The 17,040-nt window shown below is 48.2% G+C and overlaps 1 protein-coding gene across 6 annotated transcripts; it reads right to left on the bottom strand.

Annotated features, from left to right (window-relative positions):
- Positions 1 to 13: 13 nt before the first annotated feature.
- On the bottom strand, positions 14 to 16,127 carry RBM14 (RNA binding motif protein 14). Of its 6 annotated transcripts, none has more exons than XM_042957353.1 (3): positions 15,662 to 16,127; positions 10,066 to 10,176; positions 33 to 101 (listed from the first exon to the last, which is right to left on the bottom strand). In XM_042957353.1, the coding sequence occupies exons 1-3, from the start codon at positions 15,996 to 15,998 to the stop codon at positions 85 to 87; spliced, it is 465 nt and encodes a 154-aa protein (XP_042813287.1). In that variant the 5' UTR covers positions 15,999 to 16,127; the 3' UTR covers positions 33 to 84. The 6 variants fall into 6 exon arrangements, with proteins under 6 accessions (XP_042813288.1, XP_042813287.1, XP_042813284.1 ...); XM_042957350.1 differs by lacking the exon at positions 33 to 101 and adding an exon at positions 471 to 1,075 and having other exon boundaries at positions 8,712 to 10,176; XM_007092054.3 differs by lacking the exon at positions 33 to 101 and adding an exon at positions 7,055 to 7,933 and having other exon boundaries at positions 8,712 to 10,176; positions 15,662 to 16,125.
- Positions 16,128 to 17,040: the final 913 nt, after the last annotated feature.

The raw sequence follows: 17,040 nt of genomic DNA, 5'->3' as shown, positions 1-17,040 counted from the left end.
AAGGGGAGGTGAGCCTACCACCGGATTGGCTGCTCGGTAAAGTTAAAGGCAGGCGTTCCCGTGGTTCCTCTTCCTGATTGGTTACTACCAACGCCAATTACCTGAGAGGCCGGGAAGAGGTGGAAACGTCAGTAACCCCCGAGCTTTTACGCGAATGCCAATGAGCGCCTATCTCGCGAAGCCGAAGCCACTGATTGGGTAAGAGGTCGGCGTGAGGGAGGAACTACAAACGTGGGCTTCGCCCGGGTGCGACCCGCCATTAGGCGGAGCGAGCTAAGGCTCCGGTGTGGCGGTCTTTAGCTTCGTGGCGCCAATTTTGTGAAGCTTCTGAAATGTTTCGCCATCAACACGTGCACATCTTGACAATATCCCCCGCTCCATTTTGCCTTCTCCAAATTTCTCCCTCTAAACTCCCAGCCACCACGCCTTCGCAGCCAGGATGCTACGAACCATAGCTTACGCAGACCCAAATGCCAGGTAAGAAAAATAACGAAGCGTCCCCACCGGAAGAACCAACCTCCTCCTTTGCCCAAGAATCCACACCGTAGCCCTCGGAGTCCCGGAGCTCCCCCCAGATCAAAACTACTGTCACGGGTGGTGAAAGGAACTCTGGAAACGGTTAATGGGCGCGGCTTCAATTAGGTTATAACGGTCCCAAGTGAGCCCGGTTGGAGGCTGCGTTACTTGGAGGCACTGAGGAGACAAGTTCCCTCGAGGAACCAGCCTCCCGGAGTGGGTCCAAGATGAAGAAACGGTTTCTGTGTGACCACGTAGACTGAAAACACCCCCACCCCACCCTGAGAAAAAACTGGAGCAGCGAAGTTTTTTGTTTTATTTTATTGGGTGCCATGGGCCAGAGCTGTAGGTTTAAACTCCTAGAACCGACCTTAGAGGGAAGAGCCTAATCACATGAAGCTATAAACAAAATACAATCAAAACAGCATTCTCCAGAGCGTCTGGCCTCCCTCATCACATTTTCTTTCTCATCCTTTGGCTTCTTCACAGAATTCCATCCTCACTGAGCAAGCAATGACCCTTTGCAAGGCAGCTTTTGAGGACGGAAGTGGGGAAGGTGCTGGATGAAAAGAACATGATAAAAGCAATGAATTCTCTATGAGGAAGGGGATCATGAGTGGAGATGACATAACACACGACCGTCCACAGCAGCCCCAAAGGGGGAGGGAGGGCAGAAAGAGAAAGGAGTTGAAGTTATGGAAATGGGCTTAAAAACCTGACATGACTCAGGAACCAAATGCTGGAAAACCGGTCAAGAACTTACTCTAGAGTGGGAAGAGCAAAGGAGGACCTAAAAACATCAAAATAATACATTTACAGATGTGGTCGACACTAATCTTGGTCCATTTTCATTGTGGATTCTTATATACGGAATCTGAGTAAAGGCAATATAATCAGTGACGAAGAAAATCAATTCTATGTTAGTCAGCTGCATGTGTGTGCCCTTTTGAGGGGGCCGGCATCATGTGGGGTTCACCATTCAATCTGCAGGGAAACTCATCTGGTATAGAAATCCTCTTAGGTCCTTTCAGTTTGATCTTCCAAATTCTGTGTGTCCCAACAGCCCTGGAGATAAACTTTCTTCCAAAATACCAAAGCAGAGGAGATCAACTCGCTCTATAAAACTAGGAATCTGTCCAGGTCCAACGCAGAGAGGACTGGGAATATAAATCTCAGGATCACAATCCATGCCAGTTTGCAGATCACAGTACCGCCGCCCCCCCCCCACACCCCCCCCCAGCCCAATCTCATTACTTGATTTACCTTCTGAAAAGCCTTTAAGGTGGACTTATATTTGTTTCATTTTGCAAGCTCATCCAACTGTATAAAGCACATTAAATCATCCCCCTCTTCTTAAAATACACTGCACTGGAAAAATTTCACTTACCCTACCTGATCTGGTTCTTGCCAGAATCTCCTAATCTCTTTAACAACCCCCACTCGCCTCACCCCACTCCCACCCCACCCATACATACTATGCTCCACCCCACTGGCCTTTTTGTTCCAAGTTCATTCAGACTGGAATGTTCTTTCTCCAGGTGCTTCAGTGGCCACCCCATCTAGACATCCTCCTACTCCAAAAGCCTACCTTGGAACTCCATCCCATGACTTCATGTTATTTTTCCAAATACTTACCATCACTTGAAATCCTATTTGTTCATTCCATTTCTTTCTCCTACCTCCTACCTCCCATCAAATAATTTGTTCGAGGGCAGGGAGCTTTTCTTCTTCCTTACTCTATCCTCAGTGTTAGAAATGCACCTGAAACATGGTAGGCACCCAATTATTTGTTGACTAAGTTAACACATAGGTGAATGCAGGAGTTAACTTCTTGGAAACCAAAAGGAGAAATGACGAGATTTTCAGTCAATATCAGCTTAAGATCATGGACACTTAGTTCTAAAAACAAGCACTTGATTCATATCACCTAGTATACTTTCCAGTCTCCCTCAAACAGAAAAAGCAGGTGCCCAAAAGCCAGGGGGTAACCTATGCTACAGCTTTTCATCACCAGGATTACCAGTTTGACAAATGCTGCAAAATGAAGCTTTAGGCAGGAAGACATTTGTGGTTCGGCTGTCTCCACACTGATGTTCACCTATCCAACTCTATTTTACTGAGTACTAAAGGAGCTTAATACTCACCCCTTAAGGTTTATAAATTAAAGACATCTGGTCCAAATCTTCTACCACCTCAAGTATGCAAAATAGGATTGAATGCAGTATTTTAAAAGCACCTTGTCCAGGGGCACCTGGGTGGCTCAGTCTAAGGTTAAGCATCTGACTCTTGGCTTTGGCTCAGGTCATGATCTCATGGTTGGTGGGGTTCTTCGGATTTTCTCTCTCCCCCTCTCTGCCCCTTCCACACTCTCATTCTCTCTCAAAAATAAATGTACTTAAAAAAAAATTTTTTTTTAAAGCACTTTGTCCAGGACACTGTAAATACCATCTTGGTGATTCTTAATTTGCTGATCAGGTTACCAAGCACCTCAAAGGTAAACTGACTTCTTCAAAAAGTCATCTAGAAAGCAGGTATCTGTCATAACCAAGCATAAATATACATTCTGACTGCAGATTTTGAAAAGACAAAAGTGCTCGGAGCCTGGGCTCTTGAAAAGGAAATGAGGGACAAATCCAAACTCAGGGGGAAACACAGATATCTGTGAAAAACATTCAAATGTGAACAAACAAGCTATTACTTTCATACCTTTTGGGGTGAATATGTGTAATTTATACATGTTAATTACCGGCTCCTGTCCAGAAATGAGTACTGGTTTAATAAAAGTTCCAATTAAAAACCGGTATTCTCCAGGAATATTCGGACTGGCCTTCCTTGACTAAGCCAGTCAAGCAAACTTCCTAAGCCTCCAATCCCACTGGCAGCTACACTCTTAGCCTCCCCTTAATGTCTTTGCAGGTTCCCTACCCCTAACCTTTCTTTTCCATACCCAAGGAGAATATGATCCCAGGACACTGAACAGTGTTGCCTGAGACTGGACGTGACAAAAACCGGTGTGATCCATGGCCTACTTCACTCCTAGGTAGCACTCAGTTAAAAAAATCCACTGCTTCACTGTTGTTCTGAGTGCACTGAGTGCACTGTACTGCACTCACACCTACATCCACAGTCCTTTGCTCAGCTGTGTGACAGCTCCACCAGGCCATCCCAATCTCCCCAGAACGTCCTAATTCGGGTCTATGAGACGGCTAGCATTTAATAAGCAGTGACTATACATGAGGCCCCACACTTGTCACATGTTCTCATTTGATCCTTCCATGGCATTATAACAATTACAAGCAAAGTCCTAGACAGTTCAGTTCAAAATGACTCAATTCCTTGATCTACTGCTTTCTAACCATATGATCTTACGAAAAGTTTCTTAAGGGGCACCTGGGTGGTTCAGTGGTTGAGCGTCCAACTTCAGCTCAGGTCACTATCTCCCAGTTCATGAGTTTGAGTCCCACATTGGGCACACTGCTGTCAGCCCGTTGGCACAGAGCCCGCTTCCCATCCTCTTTCCCCCTCTCTCTGTCCCTCCCCAACTTGTGCTCTCCCAAAAAAGAATATTTAAAGAAACATTACTTGATCTACAGCCTTAATTTCTCCATTTAAAAAACAGGTTTAGAAATAATGGCATTTGGGTTGCAATGAAGATTAAATGAAGTTACTGTATGAAAAGCACTTTATCAGTGCTTAGCAAGTGTTCCATAAATGTTTTCATCTATAAAATCTCCATTTTATAGATGAAAAACCTAAGACAGAGTTCCTGACAGGCCCAAGATTACACAACTAAGTGACAGAAACACAATTCAGACTCAGGAAACCTGATTTTACAGCCAACCCCCCCTAGTCATTCTGTGCCAAGTCAATTTTCCATTCAAACAAATCCCATCTCCGGAACATTTTAACTAGTGGAATTGCCCCTTATCTTCCACTACACTAGCATTGCTTATTAACCGTAACTAGTTCAGTGAGGTAGGTCCTGCCTCCCCACATTATAAATTCAGGGTCAGCCCAAGGGCTCAGCTACTTAATACTGTATTTCTGGCACTACAGACACAATATTTCAAATGATTTACACTACGTTTGAAGTAACTTTTAAGAACTACCCCCCGCCCCCAGAAAACTTGATTCTACCCTTTATGATCTAAAGGTAACTACAATTTAGGTGAATATAAATTTTTCACTTGCTTTACATCTTATCTTCTCTATTACCCAAACTTTGATTACATATACTAGTCCATAAATCTAGGAAATTATTTTCACTATAACCCAAATCATCCCCTATTAGGGTCAGCTTACTTGGCTTGATAGGACAAAATGACTGGAGAACCACCAGTCTATACATAGACTTTGGCCAAGCTTAACTGATGGGCAGGACTAGAAAAGCAGCCTACCCAGAGGGTGACCACTGAATGATACTTCCATTACCTCCACTAGAAGGGATGGGGTCCCAGGCCTACCCCAGACAGAATGTGAAACAAGGTCCAAACCTCAGAAGAGAATAGGCTGACAAGGCTAGAAGCCTCTATGTGGTCTCATTCCAGGAATAAATCATCTTTAACTTCTCCAATGAAGGTCAAGTTGTAGAGGTGATAGATGCAGGAGTGCAAAACCTGGGAGTCCACATTCCCCACCCTCTTATCCCAAAACACCCATTAAATGTATGTCCTCCCATTCACTCAACCCAACCATCTCCAAGTTATAGGAACCAAGAACTCAGAAATCCACAAAAAGCAAAGTATGAAGAGTGGGCTACAGGATTAACACAGGTGGCGTAATTTAAATAAAAGAGAAAGAAGGAAATTTTAAAACAATCTGCAAGAAAGAAGAGAATGACAAATGATTTAGCTTTGTAACCTCTTCTGCTTGAACAACGAAAACCTTGAGGGCTGAGGCAGCAAAGGCATCAGGACCTAAAGATGTTAGGCAGTTAAGAGTGATCATCTAGGCCACATCACTCTGAAGAACTTGGGCTGCAATAAAGAACATCAACACTGGCCCCAAGAGCACATTAAGCTGTTTTTCACAGGAACCATAGGATTGGAATAGTGGCAGAACCCTCACACTGGAGAAAGGAAAACAGAAAGCCATATGACAAAGAAATATTACAAATGCACAGGCCACAATCACAGCCCTGTAATCAACCAACCCCCCTCTATTTTCCAGAGTAATAACCAGAGCTAAGTTTGTTAGCTTGGTCCTCAGATCACCCCACCCTCCCTGCAGAAGTGACAAGAAACCTATCAGACTCCCCCCTCCCAGTCCTTCAAAGAAATGAAAAGGAGCAGCAAAGCACCTGGAGGTAAAGCAGTGAGCAGAAAGAGCAAGGAAAGAGCTATGGCCCCAGTACCCCACCCCCCAAGATTACCCCAGTTACCATCCACAAGAGCTCATTCTTATAAAGATCATATGCTTTTTTGCCCACTGGGCAGAGGGAAGGGAACACTTGGGGCAAACTCCTCTGTCACAAGGCAAGTTCCCAAGGAACCAGTGAAAGGCAGAAAAGAACCCACCTGAACTCCACTTGATTGACACACACAATTCCCCAAAACCACCTTGCCCCAAAAGGCTCCCAAATCAAATCTCTAAAGCCCCCTTTCCCAAAGGAACAGCAGTAGGTTCCTACCCAACCAGTCTTCTGTTCACTCATTTATTGGTGAACCCAAGCCTCCATTTTGTCCCTGGCTGGAACTTTTTTTTTTTTTTTGCCCAGGTCCTCTCAACCCCAGTCCCAGAATAAAAGTACAGAAAGAATCTTCAATTTCTCACTCTATCCCAGCATCCCTACTTGGGTTATGCTTGTACCTCACCCCCCTTTCCAGTCTGTGAGGACACCTTCAAATATAAATCCAGGAAGAAAACATCTGGAAACCCTAACAAATGGAGACGGGGTAAGTCTCAGGGAACTGATGGCAGAAGATGGCAGGACGCAGGAAGGACACTCCATGGTGATGTTCAACAGGCGAAATACCAGGTTTATGGCCATATCCCCCATACCTGCTTCCAATCGTCCCTGCTCCTCCTCTCTCCAACCACAGGGAAGAACCAGACAGACACCACCCTTACCCCACTACTGGCTCCTTTCCGGGTCCCAGCTCCAGCACTCACTCAAGCCCACTGCCTGAAGGATCCACTAGCCTTATAAGCACCAAAGCAGTCCATTTCCCCACTTCTCACTTGAGAAGCCATACCCCAGAACCATCCTGCTTGGAGCACAGGTTGTTTCCGAACTGGAGATAAATCAGGGGGAAATGGGCAAATAAACTTACTGCACTTGGTGTGATTAATTCAACTTAAGGGCTGAGGAAGTCCGAGCAACTTGGTCTGGACTCTCCAGTCCTAAAGATGGCAGACTAACGGGACGACGATGACCTAAATCCCTCTGGGCAGCAGGGAAATCACTAGTTCCCACATACAAACCCCTTTCCTCATCTGCCCTGGATTCTCCAGCTGCCTTTCCTTTAGCTGTCATGTCTTCCTGGATGTCAAACTGGCTTCTCTGAAACTGAGTGCAATCAAGACAATGACAACCAGGTTTCCAAACTGCAAATTGCCCCAAGTTTTATTTGTAGTCCATACAAAAGGGAAAAAAAATTAAGGTTTTCTAACACCACCTACTTGGGGAAATGGGGATGTGGGACTGTGCCACTCAGCATCAGCTAGAACATCAGGGGGTCAGTAGGGATTTGGACATATACCGACCGTCCCGACAGGAACTCAGTCTCAACACAGTCTATAGCGGGACAAAGTCAGGGCCCCCTGGACTGCTGGCACACTGGCGCACAGGAAATGGTTAAGCTAACCTTTTCCTGGCCTCCCTCACATCTAAAAAGAAAAAGGCGCCGCCGACCTCAGTTGCAGGTTGCTTCCCCATCCAGACGACCTTAAATATCGCGCACAAAAATAAAAGGGAGCCAGGAAAAAATAAAAACATAAAAGAAATTCCCATCCTGGGGAGATGGGAGGCAGGGGAGAGGGGAAACCGCAGATCTAGAGCCAGTAGCAAGATTTGCTGCTGAGGCGAAGGAACAAAGTAGGTTACTGCCGAACACTCAAAAGGATCATCTCCTGGGGAAGGCCCACAGGGTAGAGGGGATGAAAAACCGCAAACGGGAGAGGTATGGGCCAGTGGTTATAACCTGGGCCTGCACCCTACCCGACCTCTCCTCTCCTTCCCTCCCTGTGGTGCCCCATGCCAGGATGGCCCTACATGCGGCGCTGGTAGCCAGAGTGCATCTGAGCTGCCCGCAGGTAATCATTATAGGAGCCCGAATAGCGTGCGTAATCGGAATGGGCATCGGGCAGGCGACGGTAATCCAGCGAGGACTTTGTCGGCGAGCGGCGGAACGAAAGCTGCGACTCTGATAAACGGCGGTAATCAGAGAGCTCGGCTAAACGCCGGTCGGAACCATACCTAGTCGAGAGAAGAAGACAGTTGGTGAATGAGACAATTGAGGGGAGGGCTCCAGGTGGGCATGGGGGAGATGCCAATAGGGATAGGGAGGGTGTGATCAGATTGGTCTCCAACAAACAAGATTTTGTCCGAAGGCTCATCACCCTATCCAGGGCAAGAAATCAAGCCTGGTTCAACCAGTGGGAAACCAAGCCCACCACTGAAGCCCTCCCTTCTCAACTGGCCAAGGTAGATTTTAGTCTACATTCCCAAACCACAAACAAATTATCCCCACCCTGGGCCCTACACAGAAAGACCTTGGTTGTTTATCAACAGAACGGCGGACGAAAGCAAGGTCCCCAACTTCCCAAAGAGTGGACGCACCTCATACACCTTGCCTTCAGCCAGTGAGTGCCAAAGGGACTACTCTTTCAAACCCACCCTACCAAAGCCAGGACAACCACATAACAGGCTTAAGGATCCTTGAGACGGTGGGAAAGGCTATGGGCCACAATCTTGCAGGCAGTAGCTCCAATGGCACTTGGGGTAGCCTAGACAGGTGACACTTTTCCCAGCCTGACTAGCTGGTACCACCCCAGGCTGAGCACTAATGCTCCACCTGAACCCTGGTGATCAAAAAAGTTTACAGACATCACCCCCCTCGGCCTTTGGACATCCCATGGGAGTAGATGAGAGAAGACCAAAGGAGGGGCCAATGGCTCCAGTTTCCCTCCCATGCCAACCTCAGCCCCTTGCCCTAAGCCCCAGCTGGGGGCAGAGGCGGGGGGGCATACAGTACCTTTTCGACATGGCGACAGCCTTTTTGTAGGGATCGTCGTAGCTGGCCCGGGGTGGGGAGAGACGGGTACGCTCATAGGGCGGCGGGGTGCTGTTGGCGTTGGCAACGGCCCCCTGGGACATGGACAGGTAGGCTGCAGACGGCTGACCTGCCCCATCGTAGGCATTGCCCGGCTGGCCACGGTAGGAGGCAGCAGCCTGGGGATGCTGCTGGGCAGCATAGGAAGCAGCCAATGAGGCTGACGACTGAGCGCGGTACGGAGCTGCCAGGGTGGCAGAAGGCTGGGCCCCATAGGCAGCTGCAGCACCATAGGAGCCAGTGGCCGCAGCAGCTGACTGAGCCCCATAGGAGCCTGACAGGCCCATCGATGCTTGAGCCCCATAACTATTCAGCTGGGTCTGAACAACCGGCTGGGCCCCATAGGAGCCAGCCATTGGGGTAGTGGCTTGTGCAGCATAGGCAGCTGGTTGGCTGGCATAGGCAGCAGCTGTAGCTGGCTGTGCCACATAGGCAGCCGGCTGGGAAGAGTAGGAAGCAGCCTGCTGTGCAGCATACGGGGCAGACTGGGCATTGTAAGAGGCCGAGGGCTGGGCATTGTAAGAAGCTGCCTGGGCCCCATAAGCAAGTGAGGAGGCTGCAGACTGGGCTCCATAGGAGGCTGCCTGGGCCCCATAGGAGCCTAGGGAGGAAGCTGCTCCCTGGGTGTTGTAAGAGGAGGCAGCCGCACGAACCCCATAGGAGGAGGCAGCCTGCGCGCCATAAGAGGATGGCTGGTTACCATAGGAGGCAAGGGAGGAACCCTGAGCCCCATAGGAGTTGAGCGAGGAAGCCGCAGCTGGCTGACCCCCATAGGAGGAGAGGGCTGAGGCCGAGGGCTGAGCTCCACCATATGGGCCAAGCGAGGAAGCTGCAGCAGACTGGGAGCTAGGACTAGCCAGCTGGCCCCTGTATGGGGCCCCAAGGGAGACAGAGGGCTGAGCGCGGTAAGAGGCTGCCTGGGCTGTCATGGGCTGAGTCCGATAGCCGACACCCAAAGAGGCAGAAGGCTGGGCCCTGTAGGCAGCTCCCAACGACACTGAGGGCTGGGCCCGGTAGGTGGCTGGCTGGGCCGTCAGAGGAGCCACATAGGAGGCTCGGGGAGGTGAACGGCGCAGGGGGCTGCGGTCGCGACCAAAGAAGGGTGGTGTGGGCTGACGGGCTTGCCCATCAAAGCCACCAGTGCTGTTGCCAAAAGCCTGCTGGTAGTCGAAGGTGGCAGAGAAGCCACCAGTTCCAGGGAATGCCGTATCCCCAGCCCCTGGTTTCTTGGTCTTGTCCCCAGACTGGATAGCCAGGCCGGGCCCCTTCTTCTGACCCTTGGTTGAGAGTTCCACGTTGATGCGCTTGCCCTTCACTTCTTTGCCGTTGAGCTGCGCGATGGCGGCTTTGGCATCTGCTTCCTTCTCCATGTGAACAAACGCGTAGTCTGATAAAGCAGCAGACAGAGGGTTAGCGATTAGGGGGGCAGGGCATGCTACCTGATGGGTCCCAAACTGGACACACAACAGCACCCAGCTGTTGCCAGCTACCTCCAGGCCTCCAAACCCTCCTCTCCAGGAGTAGGTCATAAAACATGGTTCCCACATAACAAAGCTTCTGTCTCAAGCGGTCACCTTTCCCTACGTGTTCTCCCTATTCTCCCCTTTCCCCCGCCACATCACTCAACTCAACTCAACTCAACTCAACTCTCTGGTGAGAGAAGAGCAAAGATGAACTGCAACACAGGATAAAAATCTTCACAGCTCTCATGAGTGTAAATAAACCACCAGACAAAACACAGAAAGGGTTCCTGGATCACTCAATTATTTAGCATTCTCTAACCCAAGGTCACCAAACACTACTGCTCACCTTTGAAGCTTAACTCTGAAATACTGGAAATGACCACTTATGTCTTGGCATGACCCGTATCTCAGCCCAGGGTCCAACTAAATCAAGAAAATTAAAGTGCAGTGCACAGTTCATGAACGTTCTCCAATTTTTTTTTTTCAGAGTACTTCTGTTCTCAAAGTACTTCCATGCATTGGCCTTCATTTGGGCCTCACAACAATCCTGTGAGGTACGCAGAGCAAAGCATCATTATCTCCATCTTACAGGTGGACAAATGTGCTCAGAGAATTTTGTACGGCTTGCTCTAAATCAAAATGTCTTGAACCCAGGAACAGAATCCTAGCTCTTCCTTGCCCTTTCACTACACCAGTCTATCCCTGAGAAGTCAATATATAAAGCAAGACCATATTAACACAACAAGAAATTCAAACTTACAAAAGGAGAAGCTGGAACTCATGTAAGCCAATGAGGCGTGGGAATGGAAACCGAGCCTCTTGGCTGAGATCAGGCCCAAGCCTCTATCCCCCAGGCTACATTATATCCTCTACTGGTTCCTCTTCAAAGTACAGACGTATACCTTACCCCCTTGGGCTCCTGTTCACAGAACAGTTTACAGGAAAGATCTTGTTTCTTAAGCTTCAAGGTGAGAAATTGCAGTAAGTGCAGCTTGCAGGCTCTGCTAAATAGGTTACCCCTGAAGTCCTCATTCAGGATTTGAATGAACTGTGGTGGGATATAAGCTTAAGATAGGATGTTGATCTCAAAGTCCTACTCATCTACCACACAGGAGAAAATTTTAGAAAGGGGAGTGGGAAGAAATTCTTATTCATGTCCAAAATCACATATCACAATGGTGCAAGCAAGATCTGAAAAACAATGATAAGACCATGCTCATGGCAAATAAGGCCATGCACTTAAACCCATCTGGATCCATGGCTACTTAAGTACCAAGTACCAAGATACCATCTCACATCAAATTTAGGAAATGAAAAACTACCTAGATGAAATCACCAGGTTCCATTCCTGCAGATAACAAATCCTCTTAAACGACCTCTAAACAAGCATCCTAATTTCTAGATTCATACTGGGATGCCCTCTCTGGCTGCTCCCAGAAAGCAAGTCATTTTTCTTCTTGTGAGGCAATGCCACCAACCTGCTTCTCATAGAAATGAAAAAATAATCAACAAGGCATAAATCAGAAGTATGGTATGCACAAGGAATCCTTGGTTAGGCACTTAAAAGCCTCAATTACAGATCCAGATATCTGCCCTACCCACCTCCAAGTTAGGAGATTCAAATAAGAAGATAAAAGCGCCTTGTAAAATATAAATAGCTATATGATAACAAAGAATTATGACGATTATTCAGGCCTAGGAATAACCACAGGCTTCACTCCCTACAGAATATTATCTTTTATCTCTAATAATAAAAAACAAAAGCTACCATACCATTTATACATGCAAACTTGGAACCTGCCAGAGAGGATTAAAAAAACAAAATCAACTATCACAACTCTCAGTCCTCACACCCCCATGGTTAGAACCTGATTCCTTACCTGCCAATTAAGGCAAAAGTGTTCCTTTCAGCCTAGCCACCGAGTACTAGAACTGTCTTATGATCTCTCATCTCCACTTTGGGTAGAGGGAATGAAAAATAGATACTGGTGGTCAGTGATGTCTTTAAAAGCAGAGACTGAGCTGACCCTCCAGAGAATGCAAGGACAAACAAAAAGTGGGAGCTTATAGGCAGATTAAGGGAAATGGAAAAAAAACCTCCAGGCAGTGTGAGAGACTATTAATGAATGATATTATAGTCCTGGCTAAACTATCCACAAATTCCTGAGACCAGAACAAACTAGGGGAAAAAAAACACCCAACAAAAACAACAACAACTTCAAAAGGTTTACAAGAGCAACAGGACATCCCACTGTCTACTCCCTACCTTAGCCAGGTTTTATTAAGAAACCAACCAAGTTGAAATTTGAGAACTGAGATTTCACATGTACAATTTCAATTTACCACCCAGAGGAGTTCTAGAAACTGATTTTTTTAAAAGCCCTCAGATACAATTATAACCAATTTACATCAAAATGTTCCTAATCCTGACATTAAAGAGAAGTGTGACTTAGTGATCCAGCTGACTCAATTGTATCAGGGTTAACCCTGTTACAGCCAGAAGCCAAAATCAACACCTAACCCTATCAAAGATGCCCAGGAATCCAATTACTCCTAGGACGATGAAAAACCAGAAACCTAGAGAACTCTGCTTGGAAAGCTAGTTTAAGAAACAGTAACCTGTGAGGGAAATCCACTGCATTTAAAGGCACTAGAGCAAGCAATGTTTTACAGAGATCACCTATTGGTCTGGTGGCATCACAATTCCTCTAGAACCAAAGTTAAGAGAATCCAGAGTGGCGCCTCAGTGTCTCAGTCAGTTAAGCATCCATCTCTTGATTTGGGCAGAAAAAGGAGTTTTCCTATCCTGAGAAGAATTAAAAACCTCTAACTTTACACTCCAGATTTGTGTATAGGAGGAAAAAATGGCCACCCACCAAGAAAAAAAAAAAAAGGAAACAGTTTCCTCTTCTGCCTTTCACACCTCCCCTGAAGCCTAAATGGTTCCTAAAGCTGTCAGCAACTCTCATACTTCATCTTTGAACACCCAATAGCTGTGGAGAGTGGTTACAATCCACTGTTGCCACGGAGATTTTTGCTTCATAAATCAAATCACATAGAAGCTTCAGGGGTAACCAAGCAACTATGTTTTTCCCCTATGAAATGAAATAGAACTGGTTGTCTTATGCAACCTTAAGCTTCTGTGCTTTTCAAAGACCTGACAGCCAACACCAGAGGACTCGATCATCGAATGCCCATTCCCAACCCAAGAAATGCGTTTTTATAGAGCCAGAGCCAGTCTCTTCTGCTACATTCCCAACTTAAAAGCCACACTTTCTTTCACCCCAGAGAAATAGAAAAGCATCAGTGGAGGACAAGACAGTCAAATCTTTCCCAAAGTCTCTCACATCAAAGTATAGCAGAAGCTCTGTTACTTACCAGGATAACCACAAATAACAACTAACCACTACTGAGGAAGTTTAACACATTTCTGGGTGTTTACAAAAGGACAAAATAGACAAAACTTTCACTCTCTCGGAGTCAGCCAAGAGTTCTACAAACCACATGCAGTTATACACTTCACCCTCCCCGCCACTGTCACTTGGTATCAGTCCAGAGCGAATCCGGGCAAATTTTTAGTTTCCTCTACCACCTGAAAGCAAGTTTCTTGACCAATGAGTTCCATGGAGACTGTCCCCCTCAGATGTTAGTTTCTAGACTCCCAATCTAGTAGCCATCTTGCCTAAGAACCGCAAAAGACATGTGGTAGGTCAATTAACACAGAACTGTCATCAGGATCATGTACCCCCACTGGTTTCCTGGCCAGATGCCCAATCTGGAGTCCTTCCTACTCTTTAAACAAAGCAAAAATCAATGCACCATACAGCCTGCCTTAAGAGCACCCAGCAGGAAAGCCCGATTCCGGAGAGTCGTGGACTGGCATAACCTGAGTTGAGGAAAATAGAATGCAATATTAATGCAGAACAAGAACTGCTCTTAGTAGTGGAGACTACAACCCTTTACGCTTCCCCAGCTGCAGAAAGGACAAGGAATGGCCCCCAAAATATGCCTTATTAGGACAGCAAATGAAGTGTCTTGGTGGAAAAAGGCACCTGCACCCATTTAGTTCCTATCCCCAAAACTTTTCAGAGTATGGGTAGGTATGAATTCAACACCAGGAGTAGGGCATCAGATACTCCCCCAGGTTGCATCCTTGAAGATGGCAGGGCAAAGTTAATTCTGATCTGTTCACAAGAGGAACAGAGACTGGCCACATACACAAGGACGATCCCACCAAACCTTGCCAACATAAAAGAAAAAGAACTTACAGGATAGGAACCTAGACTACAAAAAAAGTCAACTGGGTCCCAAAAAGGAAGCCAGACCTAGATTACAGTGATACATTTTCCTCAAAGAAAAGGCAAACTGGGGATCTGCCCTAAGAATTAGACTACTCCAGCAAAGCCGATGAACAAGTAAATTTGTTTAGCCAATGTTTAACGAAGACCTCTCACACACCCCTCTCCACGTCCCCCTCAGCCACAGAGTATATGCCCCTTTGCAAAATCACCAAGTTATAAAAGAACACTGCCCTGAGGGCATGGGCTTGGCAAGTAAAGGCTAAAGAGAAGAGGCCTTCATAAAACAAGCCTCCTTCCCCATTCAAAAGATCGGGGTTTTCAGTTTATATATATCTATATCTATAGTAGAATATAAATATATAGACATACATATATAGATATAGATATATACATACAAAATCGATCCCAAGGAAAAAAAAAAAAACAAACCCAAGTTTGAGGGACTTGGAATACAGCGTTGCCACGCCTAACCCACCTAACAATGTTGAAAGGCCAAAGTGGTTCGGAAGGGGTCCCTCCTGTACCCACGAGTAACTATATACCCATGAGTAGACCCATGCCACACAATGCTAAAAAATCCCAGCCCGAGAAACGTCCAAGGGCCCCGTTACCTTCCGCTCGGGAGCATTCATCGGCAGGGAACACGAGGGTGGCCTTGGGGCGTCAGCCCCCACCTTTTCCCTCTTCCCTTGCTCTGACCGACGTCTGGAGAGGAAGTGGGGAAGTGGCGAAATCTTCCCCGCTCCATGATCCGGCTTGTGCCCGTCACTTCCCAATTTCCGCTCGGTGCCAGGCCCAGGAGACCAGTGGAAGGCGCGCCCCCGGTATACTCGCAAGTCTCTCAGGCGCGTCCCCGGCCCCGTAGCTCGGCTCACAGTGGCCGCCGAACCCACCCAGAGCCACTTCCTCCTATCTGGAGAATGGTGCCTGGACCGCAGGGAAGGAGGGTGGCTCTACCCATCGCGCCCCCAACACCTCCGGCCTCGCTCCCGCGACTTCCCCACCCTCCCCAACCGCGCGGTGACCGACCCCCGGGAAAGGGGCGTGGCTAACAAGCAGAGTGCCCAGAGCGCGCCCGCGCCCCCGCCCCCGCGCGCCTCCGCGTTACCTTTCACCACGTCACACTCGATGACGCGTCCGCGGCGCTCGAAGAGGCTGCGCAATTCCTGGCTCGTGCACGCAGCCGACACATTGCCCACGAAAATCTTCCAAGTGTTAAGAGGCCGTGGGCGCGACATCTCCACCACGAGCGCGCGCCCAGGCCGCAGCTCGTGGCCGTGCAGGGCCTCGATGGCGCGCAGCGCGCCTGCATTCTCGCGCATGTGCACGAAGGCGAACTGTTTCATGACGGCGCAGCTCATGACCGTGCCGTAGGGCGCGAAGAGGGCTGCTAGCTCCTCTGGCGTTGTATCTGCCCCATCGACGTTTCCCACGAATATCTTCATTTTGCCGCCGCAGCCGCCTTCCCGGGGAGCCGGGACCTCTCCTCCAGCGACAGGCAAGACGTCCGACCGGCCGGCAGTCCTCCCCAGGAATGGCTGGCGACCGAGAACCCCGCCGCGCAGGCGCTCTGACCAAGCCAATCGGGGCCCGCATCCCGCGCGACCCGCAGCCAATCAGAGAAGCTGAAAGAAGATGCGCTCAGGCGCAGCCAATCCCAGAGGGTCTGGAGCCCGCTTGTTAGCCGAGGGGGCGGGAAAGGGACGGCGGCGCGCGACCAACCGCCACTGCCGGGGGGAGGGGGGAAAAGAAGGGTTGGAGAAGGGGGAACGCGCGCGGGGAACGTCGGCGGCCTAGAGGCCTACTCGGTGAGACGGCCTCTGGCCCGGGTGGGGCAGGGATCGGCGGACCCAAGGAAAAACTTTGTTCAGCCGGAAGTCAGAGCTCCTCCCATTCTGACTGCCTAGGCCAAACCCGCGCCTGGAGGTGGCAACGAGCTTGTCCACGAGAGGGTCGGGCCTGGCGGAAGAAACCAGGACAGCCGCCTTCAGTCAGCTAACTGTCCCCTCCGAGACTGCTGGGCTGTCTGAGGGGGCCTGAGAGGCATTTGCCCCGGAGGACCCTCGTGCTATTAATTCATTCTTTGGAAACACATTCCCTGATGTTGCTGAGGTCCTAGAAGTAGATGGAGAGTGACAAATCAGAGTTTGGCAGAGGCCTTTGTGGAATTTTCAAAAGAGGAATAATGAGTTGTAACTCCCTTGGTGTGCGCTTGAAATTATCCACAATAAAAAGTTTAGGGAAACGATATTGGGTCAAAAGAATGGTCCCTGAGGGGACAAAAGTTGAACCTTTATAGAAAACAGAAAATTCAAAACCAACAGATGTATGCAAAAAAAAGTATTTTGCATAGCAGAAGAGAAAAACAAATCCGTGTGCCAAACTCAGGAAAATATTTACCTACATGTTCATGCTACAAATTTTTTGAGCACCTACCAAATGGGCAGCACCAAGGATATAGCAGTGAACAAAAAGTGACAAAAATTC

This window comes from Panthera tigris, chromosome D1 (genome assembly GCF_018350195.1).
Source record: "Panthera tigris isolate Pti1 chromosome D1, P.tigris_Pti1_mat1.1, whole genome shotgun sequence".
Lineage (NCBI taxonomy): Eukaryota > Metazoa > Chordata > Mammalia > Carnivora > Felidae > Panthera > Panthera tigris.
This window is presented reverse-complemented; position numbering and strand designations above follow the sequence as displayed.

Excerpts from the sequence above, each read along its gene's own strand:
- RBM14 (XM_007092054.3), bottom strand. The coding sequence starts at position 15,998 with ATGAAGATATTCGTGGGAAACGTCGATGGGGCAGATACAACGCCAGAG. Across the intron at positions 10,177-15,661 it reads CGAGTGTGACGTGGTGAAAG|ACTACGCGTTTGTTCACATG; the intron begins GTAACGCGGAGG and ends CTGCTTTATCAG. Across the intron at positions 7,934-8,711 it reads GCTGTCGCCATGTCGAAAAG|GTATGGTTCCGACCGGCGTT; the intron begins GTACTGTATGCC and ends TCTCTCGACTAG.